This window comes from Mirounga angustirostris, unplaced genomic scaffold (assembly GCF_029215605.1).
Source record: "Mirounga angustirostris isolate CCGP_5_RB_7025 unplaced genomic scaffold, mMirAng1.0.hap1 SCAF_1, whole genome shotgun sequence".
NCBI classification, from domain to species: Eukaryota; Metazoa; Chordata; class Mammalia; order Carnivora; family Phocidae; genus Mirounga; species Mirounga angustirostris.
The window spans coordinates 4,413,201-4,430,195 of record NW_026991709.1 but is presented as its reverse complement, the minus strand read 5'-3'; the positions used below and the strand labels follow the sequence as shown (position 1 = coordinate 4,430,195).

At 54.4% G+C, this 16,995-nt stretch overlaps 1 protein-coding gene across 1 annotated transcript in view; it reads right to left on the bottom strand.

Annotated features, from left to right (window-relative positions):
• The window catches only part of PRDM15 (PR/SET domain 15), a 68,220-nt gene that overhangs the window by 36,297 nt on the left and 14,928 nt on the right, over positions 1–16,995 (bottom strand). Inside the window, 6 exon segments of the mRNA XM_064578617.1 lie at positions 150–374; positions 1,697–1,798; positions 7,429–7,681; positions 9,466–9,619; positions 11,760–11,853; positions 12,405–12,450. Coding sequence (XP_064434687.1) covers positions 150–374; positions 1,697–1,798; positions 7,429–7,681; positions 9,466–9,619; positions 11,760–11,853; positions 12,405–12,450 — 874 coding nt within the window.

Genomic DNA, 16,995 nt, shown 5'->3' with positions numbered 1-16,995 from the left:
TGGCTCCTCCCCCAGGACCACCCTCACCTACTGGCCCCTCCCCCAGGACAGGCCCCCTGCTGTCTCCTCCCACAGGACCACCCTCACCTGCTGGCCCCTCCCCCAGGGCCAGCCCCCCTGCTGGCTCCTCCCCCAGGACCAGACCTCACCTGCTGGCTCCTTGCCTTCTATGATGTCTAGTGGCTGCTCAGGTTTTGATGCTTTGGGTTTTCTCCCCCTTCGAGGCTTTTTCTTCTGCTCTTTGGTGGCACTGACACTCTTGGGAACTGCAGGAGGCTCCCCCCGAGGCACATCTGGTTCCTTCTCAGGAGCTGCTTCATGCTGGCTGGCTGGGGGAAGGCTTTTGGCTTGTTCCAAGTGACCCAACAGATGCTCTGCAGAAGAGGGAAGAAAACACACAAGGACAGTGAGGCGGCCTGTCAGTACGCCCACCCCCTACCACCATTTTTGTTTGTTTTTACCTTGATTTGCTGAGTGTGTGCCCTTTCATAGTCAAATAAACTTTATTCCCACTGCTTTTGAAAATAAAAGCATTTTCACCGCACCAAACAGGACTACTATTTTAAAAGCTAAACTAGGTGATGAAACCAGGGCAGGTTCACCATGCGCACAGTTTTATAGAAAGTACAAGCATGCATGCACATGTACGTGCAAGGAAGAAGTGCGGAAGGGTGTTCCAGCACGGTACTGTGGCTCTCCCGGACGGAGACACCACGGGCAATGTTCCTTTTCTTCTTTATACTCACTTATGTTTTCCAATGTTTATGATGAATTCATACTACAATTACTTAAGAATGTAGCCTCTAAAGAGAAATACTGAGAAATACTCAACTCACGATAAACGATATTATCTTGAAAAACACTGCACAGAAGCAAATAATCTTTGCTTTACTTTCAACTGAAGAAAGCCCTTCGAGACCTCCCAAGAAAAGACAACTACAGAACCCCAGGAACCAGGCAGGCAGGGATGGGTACAGAGTTCAAGAACAGACAAACTCCCCTCAGTGAAGGCCCAGACCGGCTGGACCACAGCGCCGTGGCAAGGAGGAGGAGGGAGACAACCCACGACACAGGTGGGGACCCACGCGCAAATGACAGATGGCGCCTGTGCGGACATCAGGGCCAGGGACCTATCCTCCCCAGTGCAAATCTCCACTGGCTCAGCACAGGCCTTCTGCGTGAAGGGGCTGTTACTTCTCTGTTTGTTCCATACTTAGGGCCATCGTGCTGGGTGAGTGCCCTCGAGGAGCTGGGTCCAGGGAGGGAAAGAAAATTAAAAAGCAAACACAACAGAATGTGATGTGTGTCACAGGAAGGGCTTGGCAGTTTGGCCACACGGCAGAACAAGCCAACGATGAGCCCGCCTGGCTGAACGCACCTGGAAAGACTGGAGAAAACAGAGCCTAAGGGCCCCCAGCTGCGAGACGTCACAGAGCCTGAGGGAAAGAGAGCGCCCCGGGGCCAGGCACTTTGTGGGAGCCTTGTTCCAGGCCAAGTGTCCGAGCATGAGCGCGTGCAGCTCTGGGGGACACGGGGGGGTCTACACAGCGGCCCGGGAGTGCGCTGCTCACACAAGGCCAGGGAACGTCCTGCCGGCCACCTGTCCACAGGGACGGCGTGGCAGGAAGAGCACAACCTGGAGCCGTTCCACCCGGACTTCCCCGTGGCAGCCGCCAGCGTGCACGCCGGCGCTTACCGTTCAGAAGCTGCAGCTCCAGGAAGGTGGCGGAACACACTTTACACACCCACGGGCTGGGCTCGGACTCCACCGCGGCGCTGCTTTCTGGCGTGCCCGCAGCTTCGAGAGAGCAGAGGGAAGGGTGATGCAGAGCAGCGCGTCGCCCCCAAGCCCAGCGCCGCGGGGGGCGCACCTCTCCGCCCGGGGGCCGGCGCTGTGGAGGCGGTCAGCACGGCTCCCCTCTCGGCCCCGCTCCCCGGGCTTCGCACGCTTGGACTCCTGCGGTCCCCAGGGACGCCCCCATTTCACAGGTGTGGAGACTGAGCACAGTCAGGTGGTGCTGGATCGGCGCAACGCGGGGTCTGTCGCCAGTCACAGAAACGTGACTCCTCCCGAAGCCGGGCCAGTGGGACCAGATGCATCCCTCTGCACGACTTCGAGAAAGAAACCCTTCAGATCAAACTGAATTCCTCAGTCTCTCTCTGGCTCGTACGAGAGAGACCGGCTGTCAGTGTGCCCTGGGCCCGGTGTGGGGGGGGCTCCGCAGAACTTTCTGCGCCGATCACTCTGAATACGCCTCGCATTTGAGGTGGCAGGCGCTTGGGGCTCCTGCCCCTGAGGAACCGAGGTTTTAATTCTGTCTAATTTGCATTAGAATTGAAGAGTGGGCAGGCAGCCGCTATGAAGGGCCCTCAGCCCCTCTTCCTCGCACCCCAAAGACGCGTGGGCAGGGCTCAGGGAATGGGGGAGACACTGGCTGTGCAGAGGGGAACCGCAGCTCCCTTGTCAACAATCCTACTCCATGGACCTAAAAACTGGGGACATTCTCAGCGAGCCTCCGGCCGTGATCCCCTGGCACGGCCCCGTCTCTCCAGGCCCTGTCGGGCGGCCCCAGGTGCCCTCACCACCACTCCCACTCGGCCACCGCATGACCCATCACATGCAACACTCCGGGGGGCCGCCCGGTCAGCAAACTCCTGCGTCCTTAAACAAAAATCACCCAGAATCGCAGCTGCACATGCATTCGGAGCAGGGACAAAGCACCCCTCTTTCTGTATCCAAACCAGCAACAAGGTTGCAAAGACAGGAAGCAAGAGATGCAGGCCATGGCCCTAACTGTTGGTGTCCATTTCCTGAGTCCTCCTCAGATAATAAGGGGAAAACGTGTGATGTGAAATGCTCGGTTATACGAACACAGGAAGAGCAGGAGGGGTCCGGAGCAGGTGCCGTGGGAGACCCGCGGTCTAGGGGACGTTCCAGGCCAGCCAGCCCTCTGCTCTCCCTCGCCCCCCGCGGATCCACTGCACAAAGACTGTCAGGACGAGATCACGGATGAATGGGAGCCAGAGCTGAATTCCCGCTTCTCACTCACCTTCTTAAACACACGTGGCTCGAAAGAGGGGAGGAGACATTTGCATGTGACAGGTTCAGGAAGGGATGAGGAGTGGGTAAGATGGAAGGACACCTGTGAATCCAGGTCATTTCTTCTGGCCCCCAGGGGCTGCCATCTCCAGTGGGACGGTCCCCACCCCCACAAACGGGATTCAAACTAACGTGACATGAGAAGCCCTTCTCTTCAACCTGCGCTGAGGTCAGTCAAAAGGACCAACTAGAAGGACCCGTCGTGACCTCTGTCCCCCCCACCCCCCTGTCAAGGGAAGAACTCTATTTTCCAAAAATTATCGCTAAAAGATCAGAATTTTTAAGAACAAAAACGACCTGGGCGCCTGGGTGGCTCAGTTGGTTGAGCGACTGCCTTCGGCTCAGGTCGTGATCCCGGAGTCCCGGGATCGAGTCCTGCATTGGGCTCCCTGCTCGGCAGGGAGTCTCCTTCTCCCTCTGACCCTCCCCGCCTCATGCTCTCTCTCTCATTCTTTCTCTCTCTCAAATAAATAAATAAAATCTTAAAAAAAAAAAAGAACAAAAACGAGCCAACAATCAGAAGGCAGTTCACCATGGCCCATCACTTAAACGTCCAACAAAAGAGACCCGTCAAAGCAACAGAAACACCGCCCGGTGACAAGCGATGCAGCACAGGGAGCGACAGGAGGGCTGATACTGAAGGCGGACGGCGAGTTACAAGTACGCCTGGGAACGCGCGCAGCGAGACCTCGCCTGTGGGACAACGCGGGGCTCTGTTGGAGACCAGGAGGGACACAGCTCAGCTGCAGGGATGGAAGGCAGCTTGCTGGGCGCCAGGGGCCCGAGCGCAAAGCCACACGAGGGAACCGAGAGACCCCTCTGGGCCGGTGACGATGTTCTCGACCTCGGCTGTGGCGCGGCTGACACAACCGGCCACCTCTATCGAAACCCCCTGAGCTGCGCACCGAAAACTGCCAAGTCTTCTTATGCGCAAACTATACATCAGCCGGGCTGATTTTTAACAGATACCGCGAACTGCTAGTCAAAAATGCAAGAGTCATTAAAATGGTGATTGAAAACAGTTTTCCACATGTTATAGATGTGTGTACATTTTATCTTTTTCACTAGAAAAGTACTTTTGAAGATAGGATGACAATATCTGAGGACCGCAGCCGATGTGCGCCCTCGCGCCTGCCCATTTAGACCCATGCGCTTCCTGGCCCCTCCTTCCTTCACCTGTCAACAGGTCCATCTGGGCAAAGCAAGGAAACCAACTTCAATGTCAGCCCAAGAAAAAATGTGAAAAGTAAATCTCCTACCCGGAAAAAAATATAGTAGAAGTTATTTTTTTTCAAGGACGTGTCTGATCCTCCGACTTTGCTGTGTTGAGAAGTCAGCTCTGCCATCTGCAAATTGGCTGATTTCTATAACCGAGATGCATTTTGAAGCAAATTTGAAAAAGAGGCCGAATGAAATTAATGAGTCTCCACACTTCTGATGCTCACCAAGAAAGAGTCTGAATGATTTATGGGCAGACAGCTCCTTGTCCACTGGCCCCCAGCACGATTCTTCTAGAACGTGGCGGTGGTCCCTAAGGCCCATTCGCCTTGCTGTGCCCCTCCTCCACTGGGCCCAAGGCATAGTGATGGCCACAAGGGCCCCCTTCCCTCCACTCCACTGCAGGGGTCTCGAGGGCGTGCAGACCAGAGGCCTCGTCGCTGGGAAGGGGAGGGTAAGCCCTCTCCCGACCTGTCAGATCGGGGTAATCAGAGTCACGCGGATGGCCAGCTTTCTGGCTGGTCCAGGCCCCTCTTCACAGGTCTTGGCACCTACTCTAGTGTCTAAGAAGCTGGCATGGTGGGCTCCCAACAAAATGTTTCAGCTAGGGGAGCACCCAAGACTGCTCGGCGCGGCCCCAGGCACTCAGGGCAGGCAGGGCTGGAGCAGGGCTCTAGAAGCTCCGCTGGGCGGCAGGGCTTTGGGAAGGGGCTGGGCAGGAGAACAGGGTGGTGGAGGCAGGGTGCGGCAGCCTGGGGTGGCTGCTGGGTCACTGTTTTACCACAGGCACCGTGCACGGTGGTGGATGTCGCGTGTCCTCTGGGGAGTTGCCAGCACCACCTGAGCTAAGCCATCACTCAGCAGGTATAAGAAATGAGGGACCCAACTAACCAGCCAGTTAACAGTAGTCAAGAACTTCCGCTACATTTCTATGAAACACTTGCCTGCCATTTCTCCCAAAACAGAGTGAAACACCATAAAAAGTATTTCTAAGATTTCAGAGTGCCTAAGTTGCTTATTTGCTTTCCTGATTCCAGACTCATTTTGGGGGACTGTGCCTTCCAGCTGATGGGGACGTGATGAGCCATCGTGTCCCGCGTTCTCAGAAGGAACACACGGAGGACGAAGGACAGCCAGCTCAGGATCCCCCAGGAGGGTGGCTGGGGGCAAATAAGGAGGCAGCTGTCTGGGTCGACACAGACCAGACCAATTTCGTTAGAATCTCCCTTCTCAGACGCAGCTCCAGATTAGAGAGCTCTCCCGTAGGTAAAAGCAAGCAGAACTGCAACTCTGGGAAGGGGGCAGCAAGGTTGCTCTTTGACCTGAGTCTCGTGAGGGGGGAGACGTCATGCAAGACACAGCGGACAAGGCCAGCCTTTAATGACCCACACCATGACCTGCAGTCTGGCTGGCCCCGGGGCATGCACATCAGCTGCCCAGGCCGGAAGGAATCTGGAACACGAGAAAGCCAGATCGGGAAGATCCTGAAGATCTTGCACGGCACCCGTGAGCCTGGCCGCACCACGCTCCAGAGTGATGCCTGGCCCAGTGGGACACGTCAGTGCCTCCTAATGTGCAAATCCTAAAGGTGGGCTTGGGAGCAGCCGGGTGAAAAGCTGTGGGTCTCTCCAAATTCTTACTGTGGCCTTCACTACCAAAATAAAGTACACTCCATAAAGCTCCCAGTCTTCCTCTGCAAGTATCTCTGTGAAGGTGGCAAGCCCTCCACAGCCACCAGAACCGGAGTGCAGGCCATCTGGCCATCTGGCTCCCCACTGACATTCCCCGAGAGCACTCTCAGTGGCTCCACACTCCCCCCCGCCCACCACCCAGCCTTTAGCGTGTGGAAGAGTGGCCCCCCGAAATTCACATCCGCCTGCAATCTCTGTATCGAGTCTTTGCAGACGTCATTAAGAGGGCGGACCCTCAATCCAGTGACTGGTGTCCCTACAAGAGAGAACACAGAGACACAGGGGAGAGAAGGCCACACGAGGACAGGGACAGGGATCAGGGTGACGCATCTACAAGCCAAGGAATGCCAAGGGTTGCTGGCCACACCAGAAGCCGGGAGAGGCCTCTAGAAGGAACGAGCTCTGCCAACACCTGGTCAGGGCCCCCAGGCTCCGGGGCTGAGAGGCAGCCCCTTTCTGTTGTTTGAGCCTGCTTAAGGTCTGCTTGGTTTGGGCAGCCTCACGGACGCCTCTCCTCACACCGCCAGCTCAGGGAAAACCAGGAGGGCTCCACGGGGGGCAGGGGGGGCAGGTCACAAAGCCGCGATCACCTGGGACGGACCAGAGCCTTAAAAATACATTAAGGCCCTCTTTGTATCACATCGTGTTCATAAGAGAAAGGAAACCATTTCCTGTCAGAATCCAGCAGTGCGGGGGGCGGGGGTCAGAGCAAAGAGGCTATTTCTCCCCCTGAGCAAGTAACTGTGGCAACAACAGGTGCGCCTGCCCCTGGTGGCACCAGGTACACGTGCGGCGGCTCACGACCTGGCAGGAGGGCCCCTTGACACAGTGAGGCCCCACACCCCGGGGCGGCAGGTGACTAATTCTGGGCTGCTTTTCCCACGGGAAAGCTGGATTTGGGCAAATCACACATACGACCTTCGCCAGGTCCTTCCCGGACACATATGCACAAACACACACGCACGCATGCACGCACCCACACGCCCCTGCGCACCCCCCCCAGATCTGGAGGAGGCTGCCACAAGCCGGAGAGCACCAGCCTGGAGCCAGATTCCAGGTCCGAACCCCGACTCCTCCATCTCCTGCACTGTGACTCAGGGCAGGTTCCCCAACCTCTCTGTGCTCCGTTTCCTCTGTCCCAAAACAGAGACGATCGCCCGACCACGTGCCCTTGCAGGACGGTGGGTGGGGAGGAGTTACCGCATCGAAAGCCCAGAGGGCAGAGCTGAGTACCAGCCGGTCGTGCCCCAGCACCCCGATTCCCCAGCCGGCGTCCGGCTTAGGGGGAGCCCAGACCCTGAACAAGCAGAACGGCAGACCCAGGCCCGCGGGGTCAAGGGCAGCCCCCGGCCCCCCCACGCCACAGCGGCTCGCCGGCACAGCGCCCCCTCGGCCACCAGGCAGCGGGGCCGCGTGTACCGTGGGCTCCAGAGCAGGCCTGCTTCAGCATGGGCTTGTCCATCTTCTTGGCGTAGAAGGCGGCGTACCACACGCGCAGCTCGGCGCCCGGGGGGATGTCCCTCGAGGTGGTGAAGTACACGTCGTTGCCGTGCTGGTAGGCCGTCAGGTTCTGGTGCTCGGGCCCCACTGCCGGCCGCACCAGCATCATCCAGTTGCAGTCGTCCTCGTTGGAGGTGTCGAAGCACACGGGGTGCCCGTCCTTCTGGAACACCTGGGGGGGGCACGGCCGCCAAGGGGCCAGGGAAGGAGCTGGTTAGCCACCCGTCGCAGGTCAGCGCGTGTGTGTGTGGGGGGGGGGGCGGGGGGCAACCAGTCCAGACGGGGCCAGGTCAGGCTGCACATAGAACCCGTTTCAGGGCTCAGGGGGCACCTGAGTTCTCTGCACGGCCCAGGTGGGAACTGGGACAACTCAGGTCTACTGGTCCGGGTATAGAGGCTGGACTCTCAGGCTCTAATCGGTTCCCAGTGGGCGTAATGACACCTGGTCCAGGGATCACCGCGACACCTGAGCGCTCGCCCTGCTCAGGTGGCATCTGGACACCTGAACGCCGTGCACGGCCCAGCTGGGGATGAGGATGCCTAAGTTGTCCCGGGGCTCCGCATGGGCACCGGGACACCTGCGCGCCTCCCTGCTCTCACAGGTGTCCAGTAACTCCGGTCAGTCCCGCAGGCTGCGCCCTGGCCCCTAACACCGCCTGATGGATGGCAACGGGGGAGAAACGTTGATATTCTGAAGTTCAAAGTCACCACACGAGTAGAGGAGGGTCTGGCCCTCTTTTCTGATGCCAACGCTGCTTCCCTGCTCTCCCCTCTCTGAGCTTTTCCCACAGGGGCTCCCCACTGCTAAGGAGCTAGAGGCCCCCTCTGAGGATGGGGCCCTTGGAGGCAGAGGGGGCCTCCAGCGAGGCCGTGCTGAAAACAACTCAGTATCTGACACAGACCTGGAGAACCGAGTCACTGAAGGAAGCCAAAATGGGCACAGAGGACTTTTCAAAGGGGCCTCGGCCCGACCATGTGCCCACATCAACTGTGTGCATCCAAGCACCCCAGGTCCCGCGAAGGATGGCAGCCAATGGCCTTCATGGGGCGTGGCCTCCGGCTTCTTTATTCCTTCACATAAAACAGCCTTTCTTTCTTTCATTTTTTGTTGGCAAACAAATCAAATACTTTTCCTTCCTTCCCATTTTGCTGAAATCTGCCTTGTAAGCTCGACTTTTCCCAGAACTGCCAAACCCCGAGGCTACCCATCTCAGGCCTGTCCTGAACACGTGGCTATCTGCCAGGCCTCTAGGAAAAGCTCACTCTGTGGGTCACTGCAGCAAGACCAGCACCCTGGTCCTCACCGCTCACGGCAACAGACCTTTCTGGAGGCGCACCTGGACCGGGTGCATGCTGGAGGTGGGGACAGAACCGGAGTCCCCGGCCCCTGGCGCGTCCACACGCCTTCCTTCGAGAACTCAAAGCCTTCCCTGCACCTGACATCCATTCTGTTTTGCTCCATTTCACATAAAAGCTGTCTTTTCTCTGATGTGCTTTTTAGAGCCGCTCGACTTTGCACCCGTGTCTCAACGCTGCCTAAACGAAACCCCTTCCTTCTGAAGGAGCTCTGCCAAGTCTCAGTCACTCACTCAGGCGTGAGCGTGCTCGCACTGACAAGGCCCCACGACGCGCAGAAGGCAGTGCCCGGAGGCTCCACGCCAGTCCGGGCCGTGAGAGAAGTGAGGGCGGCCTGGGGGGTCTGCTCTTGCACGTGTTCTCAACACCCCCTTCAGGGGCTGGCGAAGTGGAAAAGTGCAAAATACTAGCTCCACCTTGATGCTTTTGACATAAAAACAAACTAGAATAAAAGGAGAACCACTGTCGTGGAAGACAGTGGAACCAGGACCGTCGAAGCCGCAGAAGACACCGATCAATCAGTGGGACGCACGGCTCTCCTCACACAGGGTGGGGGGCAGGTCGCGCCCGTCCCCTCCCCAAGCTGGCCCCGGCCCGTACCTTCAGCGGGAACGCAGATTCCTTCTCCCATTTGGCCACTCTCCTCGACTCAAACGGACCAAACTGTGTTCTCTTGACGAGCTGGGTCACGGCAAACACTCCTTCGGCTCCGTCTTCCAGTCGCCTGATCTCCAGGTTGGAAGGGAGAGATGATCTAGAAATGGAACAGGAGGCCCTCAGCCCTCAAGTGCCGCTGGCTGAGGACAGCCACTCACACCGGGAACAGATGGGTAAGACAGCCCACAGGCTCGCTCTTGCTGAAATACCATCCTCGGGGGTGAGAAGGAGCTTCCTACTGAGGACAGAGGGGGTGATGGGCCAGCGGCCAGTGCACACCTGGCTCCTTAACGGCCTGAGCCACAGGAGACCAGCCCCAGGGCCCTGGCACAACTCACCCAGGGCCCATGCAGAGGGAGGGGCCGCTTACTAAAGGATGTGTTTGACATCCCCCCCACCCAGGAGACATCACGGGCGGGGGCTGCAATGGGCCAGGGGAGGTGAATGGGACCGAGCTCTCATCCCCAGAGCCGCAGAGCCCACAGAGAGGCGGGGGGAGCGCCACGATGAGGTGCCGAGTGCAGAGCACCACGAGAAAGGGAAAAGCGCCACGGCATTCCCAGGGAGCAGAAAAGGGTTTCCAACTAGGCTGAATGGGCCAATCCTGTTGAGGATGCTTTTACCTAAATGCTGAGAGTGTGGAGGACGGGGCGCTGAAAAGAGGAAGGCCCGTGGGCTGGAACCCCAGCACGAGCCAAGGCTTGGGCAAGCCTGACCCACATCCACGAGCAGGTGGGACACTGGGGAGCCTGGAGCGCAGCCCCCTCCCAGGGCCGAGCAGAAGGCCGGGCTGAGGAGGAAGAACCCAATCATGGAGGGTTCCCGCCACGGGACTGATAGCTGCCACTGGCGTTTCGTGGGCAACAGGTAACCAGTGAAGGTTTTGGGGGAGAGCTGATGAGGTCTCTACTTCAGGCAAAGACAGTAATCTCTTTTGAGAAGGTGAGTCACTGGAAAACCAGTTGGGAAGCTTCTAGAAAGAGCACCAAGATAATAACGGTGTCTCCATGAGTCAGGTACTGTGTCTAACATAACACAGGTCACACCTCTGCAGGGGGGCCAGGATGGAGAACAGAACGCCTTGTCTCAGTTCAAACAGCCCCCATGTGGCTGACCCAGACTGTGGACAGACTGTCTCTCAGAGCCCTGGCTCCAGCCCCCCAGGTGCCACGTCCCCCCAGGTGCCCAGACGAGAATGGCAGAGCCACCGAATCTCCTCATTAGATCTGCTGGTGTTTCTCCAGAAGCTGTGACCTGCCCTCACTGCCCCGGTCCCACGCAGCCCACAGCAGGCGTCCGTTAGACGGCAGGCTTAGGTTTGGGCCATGGGGAAAATGGAATGAGCAGAGAGGCAGCCTCGGCCCATCGGCTCTTCCACGGCTGCCATGCTTGGTCCTTGGGGACGCTGAACTAGAACAAGAGATTCGCTCTGAACCCTTCCAAATATGTCCTGGCTTATCCTGGTGGCAGGCTGCTCCGTTCACCGTGGGATGGAAATCACAGATGTCCTCTGCAACCTGAGGACAGTCACGCTCCAAGTCCTGCCTTCTCTTTTTGCAGTTTCCTCCTGTGATATCACGATTTATAAGAAATATGCATTTGGTCGTTCCGATGACCAAATACGTTTCTCAGACTTAAGTGCTTCATCCACAGTTCCCAAAAACACTTCTGAGCCATAATGAAGGTGACTTTTAGACCCCACCAGCCACATGGGTAGAGGGCTGGAACTTCCAGTCCCTGCCCCCGCCCCCACCACCAGGGCGGGAGAGGGGCTGGAGGTTGGGTCAGCCAATGCAGTGACTCAGGCAGTCATGCCTACATAACGAAGGCTCCAGGAAACCCAAAAGGACTAGGTAGGGAGCTTCTAGGCTGGTGAACATGTGGAGGTGCAGGGTCTTCATCTGGGTGTTCAGTCATATCATTTATCACATCCTTTAATAAACTGGTTAAAGTAAGTGTTTCCTAGAGTTCTGTGACAGCCTGGGGCTTGCGGCTGGCATGTGGAATGGGGGTGAGGGGCGGTCTTGTAGGACTGCGCCCTGATCCTGTGGGGTCCAATGCCATCTCTGGGCAGACAGGGTCAGAGCTGAATCCTGCCAGTGTCTGTGCGGGGAACCCCACGTTGGAATTGGGTCCAGGGACCCTGAAAGGCCTCCCCTTTCTGCAGATGTAGGGTCCACATTCAGACAGTCCTGTTTGACAGGAAGGACTAAAGTCAGCTCAAGGCAGCCACTCACCGTGCCCTGCTTAACACAAAGGAGTCTTTGACCATGACCACGGGGCCCAGCTCAGGACATTCGGAGTCGTGGTACTGGCTGCAATCCTCACACCCTGCATCAGAAACGAAAGCATCAGTGGGGACAGGGTGCTGGGAGGGGCCCCCCAGGGCATCGCAGGCTCCATGCCCGGTGGGGTGACCCACGGTGCTCCCCACATGTACGAAAACAGTGCAAACACAGGACGTGGCCCCCAAGGAAAAGCCTTCCCTCTGTGGCACATTTCAAAGTATGTAGTGACTCTACACTAACAAAGAATGAGATCTTCCCGAGGAATGAGAATAAACAAAAACTCACCTATTTAACCTGTTTGGCATAAATCTAACGTATCATAAATCTCTTTGCAAACCCCCGGCTTACTTTTCTGAATCTAGTGCTACCCTCTGCAAAGTGGCCTTTGCCCAGCATTCTGAGAAAGATGATCCTTTTAAAACCACACCCCTGCAGTGCATTTTTTGTGCAATAAACGTGTTTCTTAAAGCAAGCAAAGTCATTTCAACTTAAAAAGAAGCAGCTTTTCTGTCATATAAAAACAAAACGTGGATGTGGCTTTGCTGGGACAGTAAAAGCCCGCCCATGCTCGAGGACAAGCCAGGGGCTACTTACAGATGAACATGATCTCCTCACTCCCGTCTTCAGCCATTTCTGACACCTGTCAGGGAACAAGGGCGTGTTGTTAATAATGAGCTTTTTACCAAAGCAATATTTATTTATTTATTTATTTATTTATTTATTTATAAAAGAATTGGATTTTTTTTTTTTAAGGTTTTATTTGAGAGAGAGAGAGAAAGAGAGAGAGATCATGAGCAGGGGGAAGGGTAGAGGGAGAAGCAGACACCTCACTGAGCAGGGAACCCAACACGGGACTCGATCCCAGGACCCTGAGATCATGACCTGAGCCAAAGGCAGACACTTAACGACTGAGCCACCCAGGCACCCTTGCCAAGCAATTTTTAAAGACAAGTCCTGTTAAAGGTTCCTCGAGCCCGTGTGGGGACCTTACCTGGAGGTCTTAAAGGCACCAAGCAGTGTGGTCCCCTTTATTGTGATGAGGCTGGGGGCTTTGAGCTGTTTTCTCACCTAAAATAATGTTTTTGTTTTTGTTTTTTTATTAAAAGCAGTTGATTTGAATGTCTTCTAGATTAGAAAGTCTTTATGAACTCAGACTTTCATTTTTTATGTTAGCCAAAGGTTTCCACTGGTAAAATAAACATATCACCATTTTTAAAAGCCGGTTTCACGCTGTCACCACTGCTTCTCTTTCCTCCGTCACTGGGCTGTGAACTCCTCAAGGACACTCATGTCTAGTACGACCTCTGTCTTCCTTCAGCCGCTACCCCAGGCCTGACACCCAGTGCACACCCATGTCTCCTGGGGACCAGAGAGAGCATCATGGAGGAGAGCGCTCCTGCTCACCACATAAAACTCTATCAGGTCAGTCACTTCTGTTTTCTGTTGATCCTGTGAGGTTAGAACCCCCCACTTATTTGGGGGATGATCTGGACATGTTGATTCTGGGGCCTAGATTCTTTGACCTATAACATGGAAATAAAGATGCTCACCTAATTGAAAGACCTGGTACTCTGAAAACTAGAAAACACTGATGAAAGAAACTGAAGAGGACAGAAACAAATGGAAAGACATCCCATGCTCATGGATTGGAAGAACAAGTATCGTTAAAGTGTCCGTACTACTCAAAGCAATCTACATATTTAATGCAATCCCTATTAAAGTACCACCAGCATTTTTCACAGAATTAGAACAAACAATCCTAACATTTGTATGGAACCACAAAACACCCCAAACAGCCAAAGCAATCTTGAAAAAGAAAAACTAAACTGGAAGTATCACAATCCAAGATTTCAAGATATACTACAAAGCTGTAATCATCAGAACAGTATGGTACTGGCACAAAAAGAGACTCATAGATCAATGGAACAGAACAGAGAACCTAGAAATAAATCCACAATTATACAGTCAACTAATCTTCAACAAAGGTGGCAAGAATATGCAAGAGGAAAAAGACAAATAGTGTTGCGAACACTGGTCAGCTACATGCAAAAGAATGAAACTGGACCACTTTCTTACACCAAACACAAAAATAAACTCAAAATGGATTAAAGGCCTAAATGGGGGGACCTGAACCCATAAAAACCCTGGAAGAGAGCACACATGCAGTACTTTCTCTGACATCAGCCACAGCAACATTTTCTAGATAGGTCTCCTAAAGCAAAGGAAATAAAAGCAAAAATGAACTATTGGGACTACATCATAATGAGAAGCTTCTGCACAGGGAAAGAAACAGTCAACAAAACAAAAAGGCAACCTACAGAATGGGAGAAGATATTTGGCAAATGACATATCCAATAAAAGATTATTATTCAAAAGAACTGATACAACTCAACATCCAAAAAACCAAATAATCTAACTTAAAAATGGGCAGAAGACATGAACAGACATTTCTCTAAAGAGGACATCCAGATGGCCAACAGACACATGTGAAGATGTTCTTCATCACTCATCATCATCCAGGAAATCACCTCCCACCTGTCAGAATGGCTAAAATCAATAACACAAGAAACAACAAGTGTTGGCGAGGATGTGGAGAAAGGGCTAACCCTCTTACACTGCTGGTGGGAATGCAAACTGGTGCAGCCACTCTGGAAAACAGTATGGAGGGTCCTCAAAAAGTTAAAAATAGAGCTACCTATGATTCAGTAATTCCACTACTGGGTATTTACCCAAAGAACACAAAAACATTAACTGAAAGGAGTACATACGCTCCAATGTTTACAGCAGCATTATCTACAATAGCCAAAATACTAGAACAGTCCAAGTGTCCATCAACTGATGAATGGATACTGTTGTCTCAAAATCCCCTTAGCACTCAGATGGTCCCTCCACACGGGGAAGTCCAGTCTCTGGACATTCGCGGCATGTAAGAAATTCCAGGATGACGGAGTATACATAGTGTTTTAGGGAAGATAACCCAAAAAGACCATAAGCGTGAGATTTGGCCATTTTAACCCCCATCCTGGGAAAAGTTACCTTATGCCAGTGATTCTCCAAGAGTGGTCCGTGGACCAACACCAGCAGCACCTGAGAATTTCTCAGGAATGCAAATTCTCGGGCCCCTCCTCAGACCTGCTGAAGCCGACTCTCTGGGATGGGTCCTCGCACCCCGCCCTCACAGAGCCCCAGGTCATTCTGCTGCACCCTGCCTCTGAGCACCACTGCCCACCCTCCCATCTGCCTAGTACCCATATGACCACTGCAACAAGAAACAACGAGCCACAGCTGGGGTCACGGGGAGACCACACTAACAGCATCAGGAAACCAAACTTATCATGAATGCCAGATGGGCTCAGACCAGGCATATCAGCTGGGGGAGCTGGGGGTGGAGGCGATGCCAGACAAACGTTCCCTGTGGTGACGAGCTCCCAGGCAGGCCCCAGGGATACCAGCTGTGAAAATCAGCCTTGAAAAAGAAGGCTTCCATGAGGATGCCGCTGGTGGTGAAGGGACAGGCCCAAGGTCAATGGAAACCGAGAAACAGACCCACACAAACAGGCTCAGTGGGTTTTTGGTGGGCACGTAAAAGCTACTCATGAAGGAAGGACAGACAGCCTTCTCGGCAAGTGGTGTTGGGGCAAGTGGATGCGGGGGCGGTAATGAGCCTTGATGTCACATCTCATACAAAAATTAACTCATCACGATCCTAGACCTAAAACATAGAATAGTAACATCTTTTAGAAAAATATAGGAGAAAATCATTGAGACCTAGGGTAGGCAGTTTTTAGACTTCTCACCAAAAGAATCGTCTATAAACAGAAAACGAATTAGACTTTATCATAATTTAAAATTTTGCTCTACAAAAGACACGGTGAGGAGGGTAAGAAGACCAGCTACAGACCGGGAGGTATCTTGGCAAACCACCCATCCAAACCTCGAACGTGCCAAGAACTCTCAAAGCTCACCAGTAAAACACAAATGATCCAATCGGTAAATGGGCAAAGGACACAAAATATGTTTCAGCAAGGAAAATACGTAAGTGACAAGCACAGGAAATGGTGGCCGCCCCCATCGACCGCCAGAGAGACACATTCAACAGGTCACCGAGAGGTCAGGGTGCTCCTGTCCGAGCGGCGCAGGATGAGGGAACCCGGGCACCTATGGGCGGCTGGCGGGAGTGGAGACCAGCCAGCGGTGTCTCATGAAACCAACATGCACTTGGCCTGGGAGCACAACAGCCCAGATTGGAAACAGGCCCCGCAGCGCCCCCATAGTGACCCCGGTCTGTGGTCCACCCACACCTGCAGACTTGTCCGCAATGAAGAGGAGCGAGCCACTGATACGCATCAGGTTCTGGGGGACCCTCCAGAACGGTGCTACGGACACCAATCCCAAAGGTCACATACTGTCTGATCCCATTTATATAACCTCCCTGAAATGACGAAATACAGAGATGGGGACTCGAGTCGTGGCTGGTGCGGGTTCGGGACGGACGGCGGGTGAGGCTGTAAGGAGGGAGCAGGAGGGCCCCCCGTGGGGGTGGGGTGCTCCGTACCTGCACGGTGTCACCATCACCGTCACCATCCTGGACGGGACCCCATGCTGGAGTCCTGCATGGTGTCACCGATGGGGCTCTGGGCAGAGGGCACATGGGGTCGCTCTGCAGTCTCTCTTACAGCTGCATGGGAATCCACAGTTATCTCAAAATTAAAAGTTCAATTAAGATATGGAGGGAAAATCTACAGATTTGAAGTGACTTTTTTTTTTTTTAAGATTCTATTTATTTGAAAGAGAGAAGAGAGCACAAGCAGGGAGAGTGGAGGGCAGAGGGAGAGGACGAAGCAGGCTCCCTGCTGAGCAAGGAGCCCGATGCGGGGCTCGATCCCAGGACCCTGGGATCATGACCCGAGCCAAAGAGTTGGACGCTGAGCCGACTGAGCCACCCAGGCGCCCCACTGAAGTGACTTCCAGCACAGCGCAGTGTGGCCCGGATCCTGATGGAAACAGCGTGTGTGACTTTCACTGGATAGCTGGAAAGCCAAACTCTGGTGGTCGAGCACATTAAAGAACTAGCATTAGATGTTTCAGGTGGGCTGGGGATCGTGGTTCCTGGTCAGGCTCCTTCTGCAGAGATGCGGACTGAAACACAAACTCAATCCTGGGGCCAGGGTTTGCTTCCACGCAC